This window comes from Aythya marila (genome assembly GCF_965140915.1).
Source record: "Aythya marila genome assembly, chromosome: 1".
NCBI classification, from domain to species: Eukaryota; Metazoa; Chordata; class Aves; order Anseriformes; family Anatidae; genus Aythya; species Aythya marila.
This window is the reverse complement of record NC_139042.1, coordinates 139,585,982-139,607,195: the sequence shown is the minus strand read 5'-3', so window position 1 is coordinate 139,607,195 and position 21,214 is coordinate 139,585,982. Positions and strand designations below refer to the sequence as shown.

Sequence of the window (21,214 nt, the reverse complement as noted above, 5' to 3'; positions counted from 1 at the left end):
AGTTTTTTGTTTTTTTAAACAAGGAAAGAAGTATACAAAGTTTAGCTTTAAACAGAAGACAAATAAAAACAAATGCGCTGTGTATATTGAAGAAGATAAATATGCTCAGGTTATATAAGCAATTAGGATGATGTACTATATAAAATAATTTTAGATATAATCCAAGTGGCATTAAGAACATAAATAGTTATGGAAAGTCATTATACCAGTCACAGTTAATTATGTAAATTAATCTTTCATCGAAGTTCAAAAGATACATTAGTTTTACAATAACTAAATAACTTAAAGCCAGTCTAGCTCTCTTTGTGATATATCTGTTAAGAAGATTTTTCTAGGTCGATTATGTTGATTTCCTTTTTTTTTTTTTAATTAAAAAAAAAAAAAGTGTATTTAATGTTTGCTTCATCTTTTAAAAAGACAGAATATAACATAAAGTTATTTTTATTACTCATGGGGTCTGTGGTCTGGTTATTATTTTATTTCTAATATGAATGGGAGGACAGTATTTTATCATAAATGGCCACTGTGCTAAGGCACTTGCAAGTTGTCTGCATGATTCCCACCTGCAAAAGGTACTCTAGAAATGATTTGGGGTACTTCAAGTCAATGCATCTGACCTCTGTTTGTAGTAAAATGGTGGTTTCTGTGAGAAGAAGTAAGATCATTAAGCATTTAGCTAAGCATGGAGAAATCTGTCAGCAAAGAGCCAATGAAGCTTTTGTAAACAGAAACCTGCCTCACCAACCTATTGCTGCTATTCTAGAAGGTTATCAGAGGGTTCGTGGATTTGGGGGATTTGGTGAACATAAAGTATTTGGATGTTCAAAGCACTTTAGTGAGGTTCCATATCAGATTGTTAAAGAAAGTGTTCATGGGTATAGAGTAAAACTGGTTAAAGACCAGTTTGGACATTTAATGGCTTTTCAGAATAGATAATCAGCAGTAGAGTCCTTCCATACTCAAGGCTGGGACCAATTTTATTCAGTATCTCCACTGATGATGTGGAGAAGGAAGTGTATGGTGAAATCTCCAACTCTGCAGATGGTACTAAGCTCTGCCAGATAGAAGCTGTGTCATGGAGGAGACATCCAAAAGGGCCTTACAAAAATAAGGAGGCAAAAATATGGCAAGTGAGTTTCAGTGTGGGTAAATTTAAAAGGATATATTTAAGGAAAAATTATCTAGGAAATCTGTACATTACACTGAATTCAAAACCTGCATCTACGTCACAGAAAATACATCTTTGAATTACTGCTGCTATTTCCCTGAACTCATGAGTACAATGTGCAGCAGCAACCGAAAACGCTAACAAAATACTAGGTGTCATCAAGAAGGGTGTAGAGGAGAAGCCAATGTATGTCATTTCACTGCTGTCTAAAACCTTGAAAGGCAGTGTTTTGAGTATGCTGTGTAGTTCTTGCATCTACAACTCAGGAAGGACACAGGAGAACTGGAAAAGGTAGAGAAGGGTAACATGTTTGAAGGGATGAAGTAGTAGCCTAATCAGGAGAAGCTAAAAGCTAAAAAATCTGAGACTTCTTATGTAGAGAGGAGAAGGCTGAGAGAGTGGTGTGTTTACTATTTCCAAAATCATGATGATAGTGGACAAGGAAGAAAAAAAAAAAAAAAAAAAAAAAAACAAGGAAAGAAATAAAGGTACAATATTCAAGCTAGGGATATCCCATGGCAGAAGTAGATCTATTGTTAATAAATGGAAGAACACTTCAAGCAGTCAGTGGTGAACCTCTAAAATCTACTGGCACAATGCTGGGCAGGTAGACAATGCCATCAGATTCATAAAGGCTGTCCACAGATTCGTGGACAGGTTCATAAGGAGATATTACAAAGATGAAGCAAGGGTAGAGACTATAACATCCCTAGCACAACAATTTTGGATTCTCTGGGAATATGAAGGGAAGAAACCCCCAAAAGTGGCCAGGCTGGCATGCCCTGCCTAAATTGCATCTCAGATTGCCACTGTCAGAGGCAAAATACTGGGTGAGAGATAGACCAGTGATCTGGTCCGTGATGATGTTTCTCAGGTTTTAAAGGAAACCATGTCATTTTGAAATGCCTTATATATATATATATATATTTTGTCTCCTGGCTTTATTGTATTTATATAACCATCTATAGCTTCCTTCACTCATATGCTTTCCTAGGAGTTGCTGTTACAGAGGGTTACACTGTAACATACAGTACGCTTTATTATTCATTAAATTATTTAGAAGTTCATTAGAGGTGGTAATACTTATAGGAGGCGTGAATGCTTCTTTTTTCCAGCTGGGAAGTTTGCAGAAGACAGATTCAAGTGGCTGCTGCTAAGATTTCAGTAAGTTCAATAACATCCTTGGAGGAAAAAGAATGGTAGTCCTGGCTTTTCCCACAGCTTGTTTTCAGTTATCCCATCTTGTGGTCAAGATGATCTACCAAATGTATCATCAGGGTGAAGGGTGGCATACTTGGGGGTTTGAATAAAGAAGGTCTATGTTTATTAAGTGATTTCTGGTCCAGAGGAATCTGACAGCCTACAATTTTCTGTTGTACCAATATCAGAAGCATTCTTTTTACCTTCCTTAGTCAAGATAGTTTTATTAAAGTTTTTTTAAAATATATTTGTATCCAACCACATTATTACCATGAAATCTCAGGTTCTCTTCCTTCCTTCATGTGTCAAGAAAAAAGGAGAAATCTAGGTAACGTTTCAGTAACAACATATTTTATGATGTTTCAGGCCTATAAGTCTCAGATATTAATTTAAAATAAAAAGGTGTCTGTGGATGGAAGACACAAGAAACCTCTCACAGGCTGTCCTTTTAGTCATTGTACTGAAAGCAGAGGGAATAAGTGAATGGACAGAAAAAGTTCTAAACCGTGTGGTAGAGAAAGGAGAAAATGGCTAAAACCAGACAACTGCATGGTTGTCCTTGTTACAGGCTGTCAAACCAATAGCACTGTGGATGCAACGTGGCCAGGGCTTGGTGTCCCCAGGCTCAGCCATTAGAGAGATGGAGTGCTTTTTCCTGGTAGGCACACACAGTACAAATATCTGACCACACAAATCAGCCCAGACACAAGACGGTGCCTTCCCAGCACATACACAAAGACACAGAACTCTCACAAAAGTGGACAGCACAGAGTGTGATTCTGTTCTTCCACTCTGCGTGATCAGGATCAAAGTCTGCCAGTAGAATATATCCATGAACATACATATTTATATCTAAATCTTCAGCATTAAAATATCAATTGCTCCAGAAGTTGAGCTCATTTTATTTAGTAGCTGGCTCCAGATCTTCCCTCTTTCCCCAGCTGTTGATGACCAGACATAAAAGCCCTCAAGTTCACAGCCATATTCTGCTTGATGGTGTTTGGACCGCTTCCTATTACACACACACGGGTCTCCCCAGTTGCTGTTTGAGGCATATGGTCTTCACAACAGCTGACTCTCAAACCCTTGTCTCTCTGGTAGTTAGCTCTCAGAATGCTGGTCCCTGCGGCCAGCATCTTTTGGATGTTGATTAGTGATGGGTCACTTGAGGGTGTCAGTGGAAATTAAGGAAGTGAACCTCAACATATGGCTCTTGTGCTGCTCATGGCCCTAAATTATGTGATCTTTGGTGTCACCACCAAACCACATGAGGGGCAGGGGGATGGACTAAGAGAGTTAATTAGTCACTGCCAGCCACTTTGGCTGAATTCTGAAAACAATTGAGATGTGAGCCTTTGATTTCTTTTAGGATTACTGTGGTGGAAACACAACCCCCCAGAAAACTAGCCATCTGGGACAATGGCTGCACTTCAAATGTGGTACAACCTGCTTGTGCACAGTGGCTCCCACTGGAAGGATCAGACTGGTCTGAAACCAGGAAGATGACAGTCTTATTTCTGCCATCTTTCTTTCCTTCATTCATCATTTTCCTTATACTTTTTCTACTGTTTCAGCTTCCCTTTTTCTTTTCGTTTTTGCCACTTGTCTAATAAGACTCTACTTTGCCTACCAGTCATAACAAGACTGTGAATTTCGATTAAAAATAGCTACTTAGAGCCTGGTAGATAGTACAGGTCTAAAAAAAAAAGGCAGTAATACTGCACACTTCACTAGTCTGCCCACAGAAGAGAAAGTGCAAAATGGAACTGGGGGACAGAAATTTGAATTTTCTAACTTTGTTTTGCTTTTCTGACTCTCTTTTTGCTATTTTGTCTTGTTCTTTTCTAGGACTGCACATGAATGTTCAGAGCACTCAGAAGCATTTAAACTATTTCTTGCCATTTCTCCACAAAATAAGTGATAATTAACACCAGCTAACAAATTTTCCACAGAAGCTTTTCCTTCATTTAGTTAAAAGGATTAAGAAAAATTATCAAAAAAAAATATGAAAACTACTGAATTATTTAGGTTTTAAGTAAGATTTTTTTCTTCTATATTTTCCTTTATGTTGAGCAGAAGACTATATATTTTAAAATACCTGCTATATAGAGGGAAGGATAGACGTAATGATGTTAAAAGAAAAAGCTCAATGAACTGCATTTTTATCAGTGAATAGGGTTTATTATATCTTAACCCATTTTAGACAAAAAAACAGCCTTAGTAGCATAACAATCTGCAGATGTTATATGTACGCAGAATAATTTTACCACATATCTTAAATGTCGCATCACATGTATATGTGAACTTTTAGTATAACTAAGAAAATGAAATGAAAATCTCAAAATTAAAATAAATAAATAAATAAATAAAAACACCCTAACCTTTAGTTTCATCTTGAATCTTTAAAATATGTTAATCTAATTTTTAAAATATGTTAATCTAATTTCTTGTAGAAACATGGCAAGAGAAAATGGCATTGCCTCTAAAGCAAAGTCAAAGGGAGAAATGTAATATTTAGAAAACCTAATACAACAACTGATTTCTTATCTCCCTTTGTAAATTCAGTGGAGGCTTTAGCTGCTTTAATCTGAACAACAGATTGTCTAGTTTGGAGGATGCTGTTTGAAAGCTTCAGTCTCTGCTTAAAGTCAGCGTATAAAATGGGTCCTTTAGCAAAACCGTCCTGCAGAAAACCGTCTGAATGCAAAAGAAAACAAGATGGCAATAAAGTCTTAGGCCTACTTTTATCTCTTTTTCTGTGTGACTTCTTCACAGAGAGAAACATCTATCTGTTGTCAAAATAGATATGCTGTGAATTCTGATGCAGTTTCTTAAAATGACTGCTAAAATGATACTTTTCTCGAAATGGTCGCTAAAAGACATGACAGAATTTTTATCATAGGGGTATGTTCTTCTTTTTCTTCATACATATATTTCTCCTAAAGGAAAGGAATAAACATTCCTGTGGCATTAAAAAAACAAACAAACAAACAAACAAAAAAAAAACCACCTCTGTTCTGTTCTATCACTCTCTGTTCCAAATATTTGGCAATTTAAAACTGTAAAAAAAGAAAAGTTGCTTGGTGAAAATAGAACCACAAAGGAGCTCATTGCTCTAAGCTGTGAAAGCCGCAGTCTTGAGAATTTGAGAAGGACAATGATACTTATTTTTGCTAAGAATGCCCCCAAATCATTGCAAATAGGAGGAGGAAGATATTGACAGGTATGGAAATGCTTGGATTTTGAACCCAGTTTATACACATTCAAATAATGAAATACTTGACTGGAAATAAACTATTTGCTTACTACCTTCTACAAAGATTCTTACACCTTGCTCTGAAATATCCAGATCAGCTTAAGGTCATATTTAAGTTATCTTACTGAGTAGATGATCACCGTTCATATCAACTATGACCAAGAATACTGATGTTTGTCTTGGCTTCGGTAATGATTTCTGTCAACTGGAGACCATTTTGCACTTTCAGAGCTTTGCTCTGATATCAAATTTAGGACATTGTCTTGGCTTGTTTCTCACGGGGGATTTATTCTTCTATTTTTTGATGATACTAGGACCTAGGATTTATTATTTTGAATCAGATATTATGGTAAAATATTGTGTATTATCTAGCTGTTTTATCATTGTTATTCAGCCATCTCATATCTCTGTGTGGAATTCTGTATTGCATCCTTTTTTCATAAGTACAGAGAAACAGCATGCTAGGCCTTGCAAACAGAAGCCATTGGGAGCTTTCCTACCATTCTGCAAGCTCATGCTAAAATTAGGTGTGATCACACTGCGTGTGTGCGTGAATGCATGTGCTGTCATGTTCCTGGGTACGTGCATGGATGTACCTAAGCCCCATTTTTATTGCAAATATGCTAGAAATAGACAAGTCTGTGTTAGTCAAAGGAAGACCAAGGAAGAGCAAGAATGAAAGCTATGACTAGGAGTGCTGTATGTGTAGTTGTTACACTACTTAATTAGAGATGATGTGTAGCAGATGGAGGTAACAATAATTTATCCAGTGAAAACTGCACCTTCTTTGTCAGAAAATCCCAGTTAAAATGAACAAACACCAACAACAGAGTGGAGAAGAAAAATGAGAGTGCTTGGAAAGGGAAATATCCATACATGTGTGTCTTTTGACACTTCATTTTTATATGACCCAAGGCTGACAGATCCAGAGTATAAGTATCACTTTTCTTATAAAAGCTGGTCTGCAGAAAATGATACCCTACCCCAAGGAAAACATGTACTTAGCCGAAAAGCAGTATTCTGTAAGACTTGGTCCCCCAGTACAATAAAGTTTGTTGCTACACAAAGCTCCAGGTGGTTTTAATTTCAAACTGAATTTCTAATCTTCTCTTCCAGACTCTCAGAGCAACAGAGAAGAATCTTATGGTTTTATCGTTACTACTGCAATAATCAAAATTGCTCTCTTCCTCTGGTACTGGGCAGTGCACCCAGTTGGGATCGAACAACTGTATCAGAAATGTATTCTGTCATGAGGAGATGGAGATTTTCTAACCCTCTAGAGGCATTCGGGCTCCTGACTTTCAGGTAAGGGAAAATTAACAAAGTAGGAAAATAACGATAAGCAGAATGATCACATGCTGCTGATTAATTCAGCACTTCAGTTTGCTCAGCATAGGATCATGCTTTCTTTCAGTGATTGTGCTTTTGGTTCTGTCCCTGTGTCAAAGTGAAGATGTAATTGCAACTCCTGTGATAACCTTAAATTGAACGTGCTGGCCCTGCCTTCTTGACTGAGAAGATATCCTATTTTTCAGGATAATAAAAAGAGTATTTCATGCTGTATAGCCAATTCAGTCAGTTTCTGGTAGCAGGTGATCAGTCAAATACTTAGCATTTCCATAACATTGTATCTTCAAACTACTGTGCAGACATGAAGTAATGGGAGATAAGGAGGACTGAACTGTGCTTCCAGACAGTGATACTGTGTAAATACGTGCAGACCCACCTGTAGCCCATCTATTTGAAGAAGAAACTTTGAAGCCAGTTCCCCATATTTTGAGTAACTTCTGTTGTGATCCCACCCCCACTTCTTACACCAGGAGCTGACTGTCTGTTGGGAGGCTTTCCTGATGTTTGGGATAGTCAATTATGTAATAATAGTAAGTGTCAGAGGACAGAATTTTGTCAGCAGTTATGTTTCCTCTAAAGACTTGGGAGGTGTTTTGTGTTAAGTGATCTACCTGTGAAAACATTAAACCTGCAGGTGAAATGACTGAGCAAATCTGGTTTATCAAGCCCTTACATGTCTGGATAAGCAAAAGCTGCACCTGTTTTGCAATCTCAGTTCCATATTATACACAGCACATTTAGAGAAAAAAACTACTTCACCTAGAACCTCACTTGTTGAGAAAGGACTGTATACACTCACCTCCACATTATTTAAAAAAAATAAAATAAAATAAAACAAAACAAAAAACAGTTATTTAATAATATAAAACTAACTTTTAACTGATATTTCCCTTTAAAAGTGATTTCCTAAGAATACCTGCATCTCAGCTTTATATAAGAACAAACTAAAATATTAGAAGTTTCACGTGTTTGCGTATATGTCTTATGTTTAGTGGGAATGATGGAAGGAAAGATCCTGAAAGATCAGGGTCTGGAGCATATTTGGAAAAATTCACTTACTATTATTAAATGATGAAAAATTATAAAATAATTTATAGAAGATCCATGTAAAAAGGACTATGTGGGCAGCATGTTGTTTTCCACACCCCAGAGTAGCAAGAGAGTTTGAGACAGTTCATCAGAGCATTCCAGGCTTTCAGATCTGACCTTTTGTCGAATGTTGATACCCTGTATGAATGGCCTTTCTGCAAAGGGCTTGATTGTTCCTCGAAGATGCAGCTCTGCATCAGGGTGTGGTGCAGAAGATTAGCCCTGTCAGGTGCTTCACAGGATTTTAAATATGAGTCAGTCTGTCACAAAGCTTCTCAGTGTGTACTGGATGCTGCATACATGCTATTCATTCTGGCAAAGATTGCTGGGATAGAAAAACAAGAAAATGTCATCACTTTGTCTCTCCTGGTGCCACTGTTGGGTGTGACTTGCACCTGCAGGGGTGCCAAAGAACAAGGGCTTCTGATCATTACCTTAGTTTGTTTGCCCCTATAGTTTCTTTCTCAACAAAGATAACATCAATCTGTGTTTTGTTTTGTTTTGTTTTGTTTTGTTTCACCCTAATGCTATGAAAAGTTGTGGATCACAGTACAAATTTTAACAAAATAAAAATTTTTTTAAAATATTCTGTCTTCCACATATCCCCAGGATTTTATAGGTGCATGAACAAATGGGAAGCTAGCCCTCAGAAACAGAGGGATTACATTTCATTAAAGGTTTCTAATTTCAAAGATGTCTAGGTTGCATGATTCAACTGCCAACAGACATGTATACATAAACTGAGAGAGTGGGTTGCAGGAGAGAAGTACATTCTGTATAAAAATATTTCTGAGGTTTCTTGTCTTGGTTCTCTTTTGCTCAGATTTCAATCATTTGGAAAAGTGAAATAGCACTGGATAACCAGTCTAACCTCCCTTCACCATTACCTTCACTGACTTTGGATTGTAAGCTCCATAACTGAGCTGTTTTTGAAAGTTCATTCATCTCTATCCCATATTATATTTGGTTATGACAATTCATCAGCTCAGTTTCTAACTTCTGTTGTTAACAAAACAGATCTCTGATTTCTTGTGATTACTGAGACACAGCTGAAAGGTCCATGTTCTTGTAAAACTTGAGCAGAATATAAAAGAAATACTCTATATATTTGTGTCTATTTTAAGGACTTGTGTTACCATCACTATCATATCATAGGTAAATTAATCAAATTAGGGCTGATCTTTGTGCATACATTTCCTTAACATAATGCAAGAATGCAGGAGCAGCTGCACCAAATCAGACCAAAATTGAGTCTAGTGCACCCTATCTCTAATGGTAACCTGGGAAAGATAACAACAGTGGACCAAACATAAAGACATTATGATATTTCCGTATCTTCCAGTAATCTGCACCTGAGAGGTTTTAAAGTTGAATAGCCCTCTTATATTTTTTTTATTTTTTTTTCCAAAATAAAAATGGATTCCATGTAAACATTGAACTTCCAGGACATCCTGTAGCAAGGAGATACACAGTTCATCTCTATGTTCATATAGAAGTAATACCATATTGTGAGTTGTACTGTAATAGAGATCAAGAGTTTCCAGTCACTCAGAATGTGTGACTGGAAATGTGGATGTTCCTTTGCTGGGACTTCAGTCTGCAGTGTCTGAAAGAGCAGCTGAATTCCTTCAGGAATGTGCTACCTCTTTACACTGTTTAGGGAGGCTACTCAAAATCACTAGTCACTTTTGCAAGCCTTGGGCTGGTGACACTAAATTATCATTCTCAGAACAAAGAAGCATCTGTCTCAATGATTAAGCTCAAGCTCACATTTGCAAGGACAAAGAAATCAAAGTTATTGGAGGTGCTAACTCATTGTGTGGGTCAGAAGGCAATGCCAGAGAGCTTAGGGAGAGGTATCATGACCCATCAGATCAAGCCTGGTTATCTGCATCTGAGTTAAACCTCTCTTTTCAACATTCTGATACTTCTATATTGTTTTCTACACAGTTAAATGTACACTTTAATAGATATTTCTTGTTCTTTGGGCATGTCTCTCCTTCTGCTTATGCTCTTCAACTTTCTAGACATATCTCAAGGTAGCCAAATGATACGATACTTATTTATTCTGTGTCAAGTAAGAACATTCATAAATTGGAAGCACAATCATGGTACATTTCACAGAGAAATTCAGTAGCAATCTTACATCCAGTACTTGTATCGAGTGCATTTATTCTTAAAGCCTTGGAAGCCAATACTTAAAAAAACAATGAGTATTTGTTTAGTTGATTAAGATGGGATGAAGAGGCTGGCATGGAGAAGTGCAGAGTAAGATTTTATATTATTTTTTATTATTTTTTTTCCAAAGGCAGAACATATAGAGGTGGTCCCTCCTACCCAGCATTGCTTATTGGTGCCTTGTCAATTTTACTGTTGACTTCACTTATTGGGCTTGGTAAAAAGACAAATTTTTACAGAATTAGAACTTTCTCTGACTGTATCTACTTTGCATGGCAGACTAGCCAGGGAAATGACACCAGTGTGCTTGTTTATTCAGAGAATTTTCTTTATGACAGAGAGAAGCCAAAGACAGTGTTAGAAATGCTATCGTATCTGATGTATTGCTAGAACGTGAATGTTTTGCATATGTATAAAGCAATCATACTTGTAAATTTTTGTCAGGTTATTTTGCTATTCAAATTACCTAAAATGAAAGGCAAAATGAATTCATTAACCCAAATAGCAGAATTTAGGCTCCCTCCTACTTCTCTCTGGCCAGGAATTATGTACTTTTAGTTATGGGACCCCTTAGCCTTTGACACTCAAAGTATTACCGTTCATTTTCATATTATTTAGCAGAATATCTGTTGAGCTGCAGAGGTTAGGTTATATACCAATGTTTATGAAACTCACTTTCTAACCAGTAATTATAATAAAATGTGATAGTTTGAAACCAGAGTTTGTTCACAAACCTTTGAAAGCCAAATTGATTTTAGAAGTGTTGAATCAGATTGTCATTGTTTGTTTGTTTGTTTTTTAAATGAATTTGAAGTATTCAATACAAGTCTACAACTGAATTTCCGTTAGAGTATCTGTAAAACAGCTACAGCTGAAGCATATCTTGCCTGCCTGCATCTTACTTGGTTTAAAGGAACATAGCTGTATATCAATGTGGGGAGCAATCAGGGGCATATGCAAAGAAGTAAAGAATAAAACAATAATCTACACTTAAATTTATACTTTGATACATTGAATATACTACTGATAAATTTATAAAACTGCTTTTTAGTAATGTACATGAAATTTAGTGATAACTTACATGGGGTTGTATGCATTGTTAGGAATAGTCAACTCTTTACATTAAGCAACAGAATGTGATTAATTCCATCTTGTTTTTTTCATTGCCTTAAAGTTTTGTTAGCTTGCTTGGCAATAATTATGAAAGTACTGCAATAGACAGCTATAATAGAAAAAATAGCAAGAGATTACTATGTAGTGTATGGCATGCTTTCTGTACATAAAAGTACAATCTAATCAGATCGTTAAACATGTAAATAATAGTTTTCCATTTTATTTTTTTGTTTTGTTTTGTTGTAACAAAGAACAGAGTTTGTCTGTGGAGTGGCAGGGACTTTCTAGATCACACAGTTTTTCATATGGAAGAGTACTTTTTGTTTGTTTCTTCTTTCCCTTGTTTTCTCCTAGGATATGGATTCCCATATGTGACATCACCTATTATTAGTTGTTTAGGCAAAATTTCTTGTAGACACTGTATATGAACATTACTTAACATATGCTGTCTATAAGTAAATTCTACAGATCCATCTGCCAATAGATCAGCAAAAAGTAAGAGCTAGTGTGTCAGACCATCAACTTTGCAACTGATGATAAAGTTTTTTTCTTTAAAGTGGGTGGGAATGGGAAGGGTTCACAATCCATATCACAATGAGTTTCTTTCAACTGAAAATTACAAAAACACCATGTCCTTTTTAATAATGCTGTTTTTTCTATTTCTATACTTTCTTCTAGACCTTGCCATTTTCTAATATTCATGTGCTTGCATAGTGTTTTCTGTAGAAGCCTTCAGAGAAATGAAAAAAGAAAACACCAACAAAAAAAAAAAAAAAAGCCCTGCTGATGTTACCTGTAACAGAAATGCTAAAATTAAAGGGATTCCTTAATTTCATTCCTTCTTTATATTTCTTTTCTAATTACTTTTAAAATACTTAAACTGTCATCCAAAACTTATCTACATATTACTTTTAAAAGTTTTTCCATACTTTCTCACCAGGCCTTGTTGTGGCTGTCAGTGACATATCCTTTACTATTTAAAGGTTTTTTGAGTTTGTATTGGTATCTTGATTCCAGTAAGTTTGCTAGCTCAGCCTTCCTTGTTTCTAACAGACTTAATAAGATGTGTTTCTTAGGACTGTAATCATTCTTTTTTGAAAATGCAACAGAACAGAAAGTTTACACTAGAAATATAAACGGACTTGCAGAAATATGTGGCACATTATAAGCCTCTAACCTAAAAAATTTATCATGAAAGGCCATTCTCTACAGAGGTCCTCATGTGTTAGAAAATGTACTGAAATGTACAGTGCCATTTATTTAACAAATATCTTCCAGGACAGGGTTATCTGATTATTGTGGTTTAGCCTCAAAGGCAGCTAAGCACCACACAGCCATTTCCTCATTTGCTCACTCTCCTCCTCCACAGTGATATGGGGGAGAGAATCAGAAACAAAAGAAAAAGGTAAAAACTCATGGGTTGAGATAGGCAGCTTAATAGGATAGAAAAGGAAGAGGAAAATAATAACAATATAATAATAGTAATGATGATAATTAAATATATAAAACAACTGATTCACAGTGAAATTGCTCACCACCTGTCAGCTGATGCCCAGTCAGTCCCCAAGCAGTGGACAGCCCACCCACCCAACCCCATGGCCAACCCTCCCAATTTTTATTGCTCTGCATAATGCTGTATGGTACGGAATATCTCTTCTGTCAGTTTGGGTCAGCTGTCCCGGCTATGTCAACTTCCCAGGTTCTTGTGCACCCCCAGCCTTCTCAATGGCACAGCAGTATGTGAAACTGAAAGGTCCTTGATTTAGCGTAAGCACTGCTCAAAAACAATTAAAGCATCAGTGTGGTGTCAGCATTATTCTTATCCTAAATCCAGATCACAGCACTATACCAGCTACTAGAAAGAAAATTAACTCTATCCCAGCCAAAAACAGGACATCGAGGCAGCACAACGAATATATCTTTAAAAAAATAATAATTAAAAAATCACATCCATTTCTCATTTACAATCAAAGCCACCACTGGCAGATGCCAAAATCTCAAGAGAATGTCACAAACCACAGGATGCCTCAGCAGCATTTAGTTTTCTGTTTGAATCTGATTTAGCTGAAAGGTGCAGCTAGATAAATAGCTCCCTACTGGCTATCTATATGAAAAGAATCAAGGACTGAAAGTTATTCTTACTTATAAAGCAAATTGTAGTGTACGCTCATCCAGCTCAAAATTAAGCTTTTTCAGGAGCCATCTTAAAATCTCATGGGAGACCCAGCAATTTACAATTACTTAGACAGAAGTTATAACATGGATGGCTGTCAATCACTGGTATCATGTAGGGAGGAAAGTACAAAACAGCAAAAGGTTTATTGAGGTTAAATATCAAAGGAAATCAGTTTAATAAGTTAAGGAGAATCTAGGTTGCAAGACAGGCTGTGAAGGGGACATCTGAAGTTCCTCATAGTGTGAACTGTTGCTGAGGATTATACAAACCAACCATCATTTACATATTGTTTTTTCTTCAGTAGCATTTCTGAGAATAGAAATCTGGGATAAACTTACAAGTCACAATCCCCATTGGCGGAGAACTTAGTTTACCCGAAGTGAGGGCAAACAAATATTAAAAGAAGAAAGCTACAATATGTTACAATGCAGTCAAACAGATGCATGAGGATGTAAAAAACTGTAGTTTTATTCAGTTACCTATTGACCAATAGCTTGTTGGTCAAACAAACAAATAAACATACAAAAAAAAAAACACACAACCACAACTAATAGTAATTGGAAATCTGAATAAAAATTACCAGTTTCAATCACATTTTATAGCTATGCAAAGAAAGAGTCAATAATTTGTAAGTGCTTGTTGGTTTTTTTTTGTTTGTTTTAATTTGCATTTTTAGCTAAATTCTTAGATATTTTATTGACAATCTTAAAACAGCTAGGGAGAGAGGTGCCAGAATCTCTGTCTTCAGAAGCCATTTTCATAGGTCATTTCAGGAATCTGGTGTCTATGGTTCAAAACCTTTCAAAAACTGATCAGATATACGTACTTAAGATGAACTGCTTCTTAGGAGGGTGCCCTAAACACTGTAATATTGAATCCATTGTGATACAGTCATTTCATCTTCTGTGCTTGTTGAGTTTTCAGTGTGTAGAAATGATTACATATTCATTGTAGCAAGCCCTGGAAATCAGGTTTGTCCCCAATATCCAAACAATGAAGATGTTTTTCTTAGGCCTAAAGTGATTTCTTGCAGTGAGCCACAGAGACGAAGCCTGTTTCTCCTCTAATCAAGAATAATGTATTACTGAAATCAGGTTTGATGCAACACTCAAAATTTTGCAAGACTGTTCACTGGAAACCCCCTCAAGCCCAGGACTGCAAGGATAGCATAGTTTCCAGGCATGTGAAGTGCAGCATTTCTTATTCAGATCGCCTTCTAGACCTTACCACATTATTAGATTTCAGCAAATAAACTGATGCATGTGTGCATGAGTAGCATAAGCACCAGTTGTTGTAGTTCCAGTGTTTCTGAGGATGTTAAATGTTTGCTCAAATAGAAATATAGAAGGTAAACCAAATCAAATTAAATATTTTTCTGCTGTGGTCCTAAACAATGTTGAAATTCAAAAGAGCAATGGATATTACATTTGAGATTTAGCAAATTGTCAGATGGTTAAGGAAACACATTGATTGCCTATTCCTTCAAAAAGATTCAACTCAGCCTCAAGCTAACCTTGAGATTTACATGCTGAGGGAAACAGTTTAGTAACTAAGGCCAACAAATTACACCAAACCTCACTCAAGATCATTGTGACAAGTGTTGTGTTTCCTGAAATAAATAACCTGTAGATTTTTCACTACAATGCCTATGAATTTGAGCTCATCATTACTCTAATCAGATTTAATGTAAATACTTTTGCTAACTTAGGAATAATCTCAGTTCTGATTTATGGCAAACTAATTCTAAACAAATCAAAAGTTAGCTGTTGATTTTGGGGGAAGGTTAGATTAAACTAATTTTGTTGTTCTCCATTTAGCTGTAAAAAATATAGGAGTTTCTCCCATCATAACATTACATATATTCTAATGTTGGCTGCTAATAAGGACAAGCAGTAACTAATATTTTTCTGCTTGACTTGGTGCCAAGCATAGAACATACTTTGCTGTTCAGTAACATGTTGAACTAGGTGAGATGGTAAAGGGAAAGATTAATTTCCATATTATTTGCACATTTGGTAGTGAGGCCTTTGGAGCAATTGCAAAATTAGATCATGGGATGATATGAAAGGGATGAATTTTTTTAATATGTAGTCTTCCTTCAACTATGTTTTGTTCTAAATAGCCATGTGAATATTGAAGACTTCATATTGCTAACTGGTTACCTATAACATATAAGTAAATAAATAAATAACTCTTGTAAAATAGGCTAATTTGGGACTAATGTGATAATTTATTTATAAAGTATTTCTTCTCTCTCTCCATAAAGGCCCTCTTGGCATCATGCTTGCAATTATTAACTGTATTATAAACATCATCAAATAGGTACCATAGCAGACAAAATATTAAAATCTGAACTGAGCCACATTGCTAAAAGGACAGGGGAGGGGGCAGAGAAGGAGGAGGATGTTGAAAGTGCTACAGGTGGTAGCCAAGTGCAGCATAGAAGTCAGGCCTTTCAAGTAGGTCCAATAATTTATCTAAAATGAACCCTTCTGTTATGGAAAATTTCAAGTTTTCAAGTTGTTGCTCAGAACAATATGTCTTCAAGTGACTGTTGAGAGGTTCTATTGCACAGAAATTTGTATTTCAGGTAAGTAAGAACAGCAAGGGAGGACACAAAATTTCCTTTATATTTTGATACATATAAAGGAAATTATAACGTGATAGTTCAAGTTAAAAAAAAAAAAAAAAAGGATTTGAAGTTCAGTGTTGTGAGTTGTTTTTTATCCTTGTGTGGCATTGTAACAGTCAATTCAATTAAGCTATCTACTATGTGTTTCTTGACTCTTGTTACAGTAAGGCAAATGAATTGATTTTTTCCTATTCCATTTTGAGAGAAAACCTGTTTTTCTAGTATATAGTATCAATGAGAGCTCAAGAGGGTTGCAGTGCATCAACAGTGCCTTGGTACCTCTTAATGATATCTATTTGTTTTGCTCTAGTTTTCCAGATAAAGATATTCGCAGAACAGCAGTCCAACAAATAGAAAATCTGTCAAATGATGAATTGTTAGAATACCTCCCACAGCTGGTTCAGGTAAGAAAGAAATTGATAGTCAAGGAAGTCTTCTGTCCAGATCAATAACTTCATTAAACATTTTGGTTTCTTTCTGCATAATACATTATAAGAGGAATAAATAAGAAAGACTGATCATCTGATGTGATGATTAAATTAATAGGATTGAGGCACAGACTGTTTTTCACTCAAGAAAATGCAGTTGTTTTGGCATACTGATTGAACTTTTCCATATACGTCAAGAAGTCTTTTCCACAGCTGGGAAAAAAAAAAAAAAAAAAGTTGGGGTATATCAGGGTTGGAAACATCTGAAAAAGTGAACAACTGAAATGCTGCTATGACCACCAGGCCAGGCTTCATTGCAGTCAGAGAATGAGAGGTTTCTTTGCAATTAATTGCAGTTTTCTTAATACCAAATATATCAGGAAAATCATTGTCAGCACAGAGTAACCAGACCAGGTTGGTTATAGAACAGTCTCTTTAGAGAGGTACATTGTTTTTCATGGGAAATTAATGTTTTACAAGTAATGGGCCCACTGCTTTTAAAATAATTACCTTGTGGCTGAATAGGTGCTGTTCTGCAGTTAAGGAGGAGGCAGCCAATCAAAATCTTTGTCCCCTTACTTGGTACCACTATGCACGGATTACTTACACTTCATCATTTCAGAGTTCCTTTTTTAAAAAAAATAAAATAAAATTTATATATATATACATATACACACACACATACACATATATTAGTATAGACACATAAATATACATGCATGCACACATCTACATAATCCGTTTCTGTGAAGCAGCGGAACCTGCACATCTTTACAGCATTCAGCAGAGTAGGATGCTTATGTTACATTTCACCTTTATCAGCTCTTGTTTCACAAGTAACTTTTTGGATAGAGTTTATTTTCCAAACCAATTAGTCAGGGTAAAATTTCAATATACTAATGGCTACATATTTGCATGTCTTTTAACGTGTCCAGAATCAAGATGATATCTGCCTGTCTTACAGATGATGGTAGACACATCCAGAAGTTTCTTTATTCGTTCCATTTCTAGGTTATTCTCCGTAAATTGGATTGGTTCCTTCAAACTATTCACTGGAGATAATGTTCTTTCTGATTCATTTTATTTTATTATAAAGGAAAGACAACAAAATCAGCATGAAAGTGATTCTTGTTATTGTCTGTTAAGGTGCTTAAGTTTGAATGGAGTCTTGAAAGCCCTCTAGTAAAACTCCTGCTGCATCGCTCTCTTCAAAGCATACAAATAGCCCATCAACTTTACTGGTAAGATTATTTTCTATTACCACCATATAAATTCTCCATTACAGTGGATGTTATCCATAACTTAATTATTGACAAGCTCTGTTTTTGTTTAAAACCAACAAAAACAACTATTTTTTTTTTTCTTTTTTGCTCCCTCATTATTCTATTTTCAGTATTGAGTATGGGTAAATTGTAAAAAAGACCTACTGATCTCTGCCTTCATCCTGTCCCTACAGGGAAAAATAATAATAATAAAGAAGTCTATTCACTCAGGTGTGATACCATTTGTAATCTTCTTCTTTGTCTATTTTGAACCAAATGTAGTTTTCCTTAAAATTTGCAAGATATCCAAGCAACATTGGCTTACTGGTAAAAGGTCCTGCTTTTGTGATTTCTCTAACCTCTTCTGAAGATTTCAGACTTCTCTTATGTGTCAAAGTCAATCTCTTACTCCATTTGCATATCAGTCTAACTTGTGATAGTAGTGTTTCAAGTAGTTCTTTTTAGTGATTATGGCGATGCAACAGTTCTTGACAGTAATTGCCTTTCACCATCAATCTGTACAATATAAGACCTCTGTAATTGTATTATTTGCATGCAGTGATTACTCTGTTTGCTATGCTGTTACTTCAAGGCTCTCTGAATAGGAATGTGGCCTTCTGTCATCTGTACTGCTCTGTGATCTGAAAATCAAGCTGGTTTTCTTTGCATGTTTAATAATGATGGATGAAATGAGCTTTCATTTACAGTTCAGCTGGTTCAGACCTGTGAAACCAAAAGCTTTCCTCCCTGAAAAGCAAAGACAACAGCTCGAAATGTAATCATTTTGTTGAAGAAGTGTGAGGTTGGAAAGAGCATAGATCATACTTTCATACCTGCGTGATCTCTGGAAGTGTTAGTGTGGATAAAACAGAATTTAGAGCGTCTTTCTTTCACTGAAATGAGTAGGATAATAATAATATGCCTAATAAGTGTATCTGTCAAATAAAGAGGAACCACATTTAGCAAGTCATTTTTCTGACAGTGCCTAAAATACATGTATGACTGAGGCTTCTACTGTCTTATATTAAACTTAGTCATGCTGAATATAAAATGTCCCATCTAGACTCCTTAAGTGTGCCAACAGAGATAGTAGATTTTCTGTATAATTAGAAATGTTTTCTAGAGTTGAATGGACAATAGGAACATCATCAATTTGGGTGTGTTTTCTTTCACTCTTTGATGTCAGAAGAAAAATGATTATCTGTAACCTTCTTCCTCCTTATTTTTCAATGGAGACCTGTGTAGATACCCTTTTTTTTTTTTCTTCCCAAATTTTGTTTGAGTTGTCTGATCATATATACAGTCTTGGGTAAAATATGGCAGATATAGTATCTTGGGTAATATATATCCTTATCTGGCACAGTAGAATTTAATGTGGCAAAATACATATATTTTATATATAGCATACTATATAACATTAGATATACATACCTCTTTCTAATAGAATATTTCTGAACATTCACTGTATTCTCTGCTTTTCAGCTGATAGTAGTCCTGTTCATGTCATCCAACTATCAGTTATTTTTCAAGCACTTTTCCTCCCTTTGTGCATTAACAGTTGGAGATATCATCAGCTATTATGTATGGATTAGATATTTTGAGTATCCTCTTGAGCACTGATTTCAGATGGAAACTACTGATTTACTAAACATCTTTCTAGTTACACGTATCCTGGCGTTGTACACGATTGTGGACACTTCCCACAAATAATATTTCCAAACTCTATAAATAGTGATTTGCTATTTATCCCCAAATGAACAAGCATAAAGAAAGTATCTTCTACCTGAAACGTGAACTATAATTTTCTAAAGGGACAGCTTTTGATTAAATCTTAAAATTAGTATGTGTTTGTATGTATATGTAAATATACACATATATATAGTACATATGCACACACAAATACATTTTGTATAAGTAAATGTATATAAATATTCAAAGATCTACATTTTTTTCTTTAATAATATAAAAATATAATTTCTTTAATAGTTATTCCTCAGAGTGCTCTTTCATCATTGTCTTACTGAGTCACAGGACAGATGTACTTTTGTCAGCATTATGATCTTGGAAGCTAAACTTAACCATCAGTTGGCAATGTACTCTTAGCATGCACTAACTTTCCCTGTCAGTTCAGTAATCTTAAGAGTTTGCTGCCAGGGGCTCCTTAACCAAAAAGTCAGATAATATCATGAGTGAAACACTGCGATAATGGTATGGATATTTGAATTTTCTTTCAAACACTGCTTCAGTCTGAATATTTATTTATTATAATCTTCTGGATTTTCAGTACCTTATCTGGCACACAATCCTAGCGAAGATTTGGCTCCTTTTTTTTTTTTTTTTTTTTTTTTTTTATGTTTAGCTGCCTAAAGTAATCATAAAAGCATCTGGTAGTCCTGTTCAATTTAGTGGAACGAGCATGAGTACCTCTTTTATTTAGGCTTTTTGTTCAAATGTTTCAGTCTAAAATGAAGAAATTAAATCAAGCACATGCTTTTAAAATTTTGCCTCTTGTATTCATCACACAATATACTTTTTGTTTTTAGTTACTCTGCTCCACCATGTTCTCCAGTAGTAAACAGTTTTTTACCTACCTAACATTTAAATTTATATATTTATTAATATTTTTGTTCCATAATTTTAAAACACAGTTTCATAAGTAATAAAATCTATTTAGAAAATTTAACAGTAATTTCATATTAATAAAGTTTTCCTTTACTTTGCAAATTGAATTTCAGTCTTTAAAGAAGTAATGGAAAACAGAGGATTTCTTCCAGTCATCTCTAAAGAGATTTTTAAAAGAAACTCAATGATTTAATAATATGGGCAACATATGTGTGCGTGCACACTCATGCATGCTCCCATAACTTCTTTTAAGAAATGCAGTTAGATTCTCTTAAGCATTTCATTCTGTTTCATTACCAGATTAGCAATCAAATAGTCTTAGAAGCAAGGATTGATAAAAACAAACATTAGAAACAAGATTATATCTATTTTAATTGTAATAAATTATATTAACATCCTACTATTAAATAATTCAACATTGTGCACGGTGTACCTACCCAAAATAGAACTTGGAATGGAAGACTCTAATGTAATTCAGAAAACTAGTGATGCATTTTCATGACCACAGGGGAAACATCAACTGAGTTAAATTTCCATGTTTTACAACACTGTTGTAAATCTAGACACTAGTTACCAGAACTGGTGGTGACTGGCAACACTTAGTTATTTTAACGACAAACATATTTTTTAATAATAGCTCAGTTATTTAAAATTGACTCAATTTCCCTGCATGCAAGAGATAAGCTGTTACCCAATAATGATGTACCAGCTCATCATCTGTTTAATATTAATGTTGGATA

At 35.2% G+C, this 21,214-nt stretch overlaps 1 protein-coding gene across 1 annotated transcript in view; it reads left to right on the top strand.

Moving 5' to 3' along the window:
• Positions 1-21,214, top strand: part of PIK3C2G (phosphatidylinositol-4-phosphate 3-kinase catalytic subunit type 2 gamma) — a 211,214-nt gene that overhangs the window by 78,801 nt on the left and 111,199 nt on the right. The window contains exons 16-18 of the mRNA XM_082751635.1: positions 6,741-6,929; positions 16,473-16,566; positions 17,737-17,831. Coding sequence (XP_082607761.1) covers positions 6,741-6,929; positions 16,473-16,566; positions 17,737-17,831 — 378 coding nt within the window. The remainder of the gene's footprint in view (positions 1-6,740; positions 6,930-16,472; positions 16,567-17,736; positions 17,832-21,214) is intronic.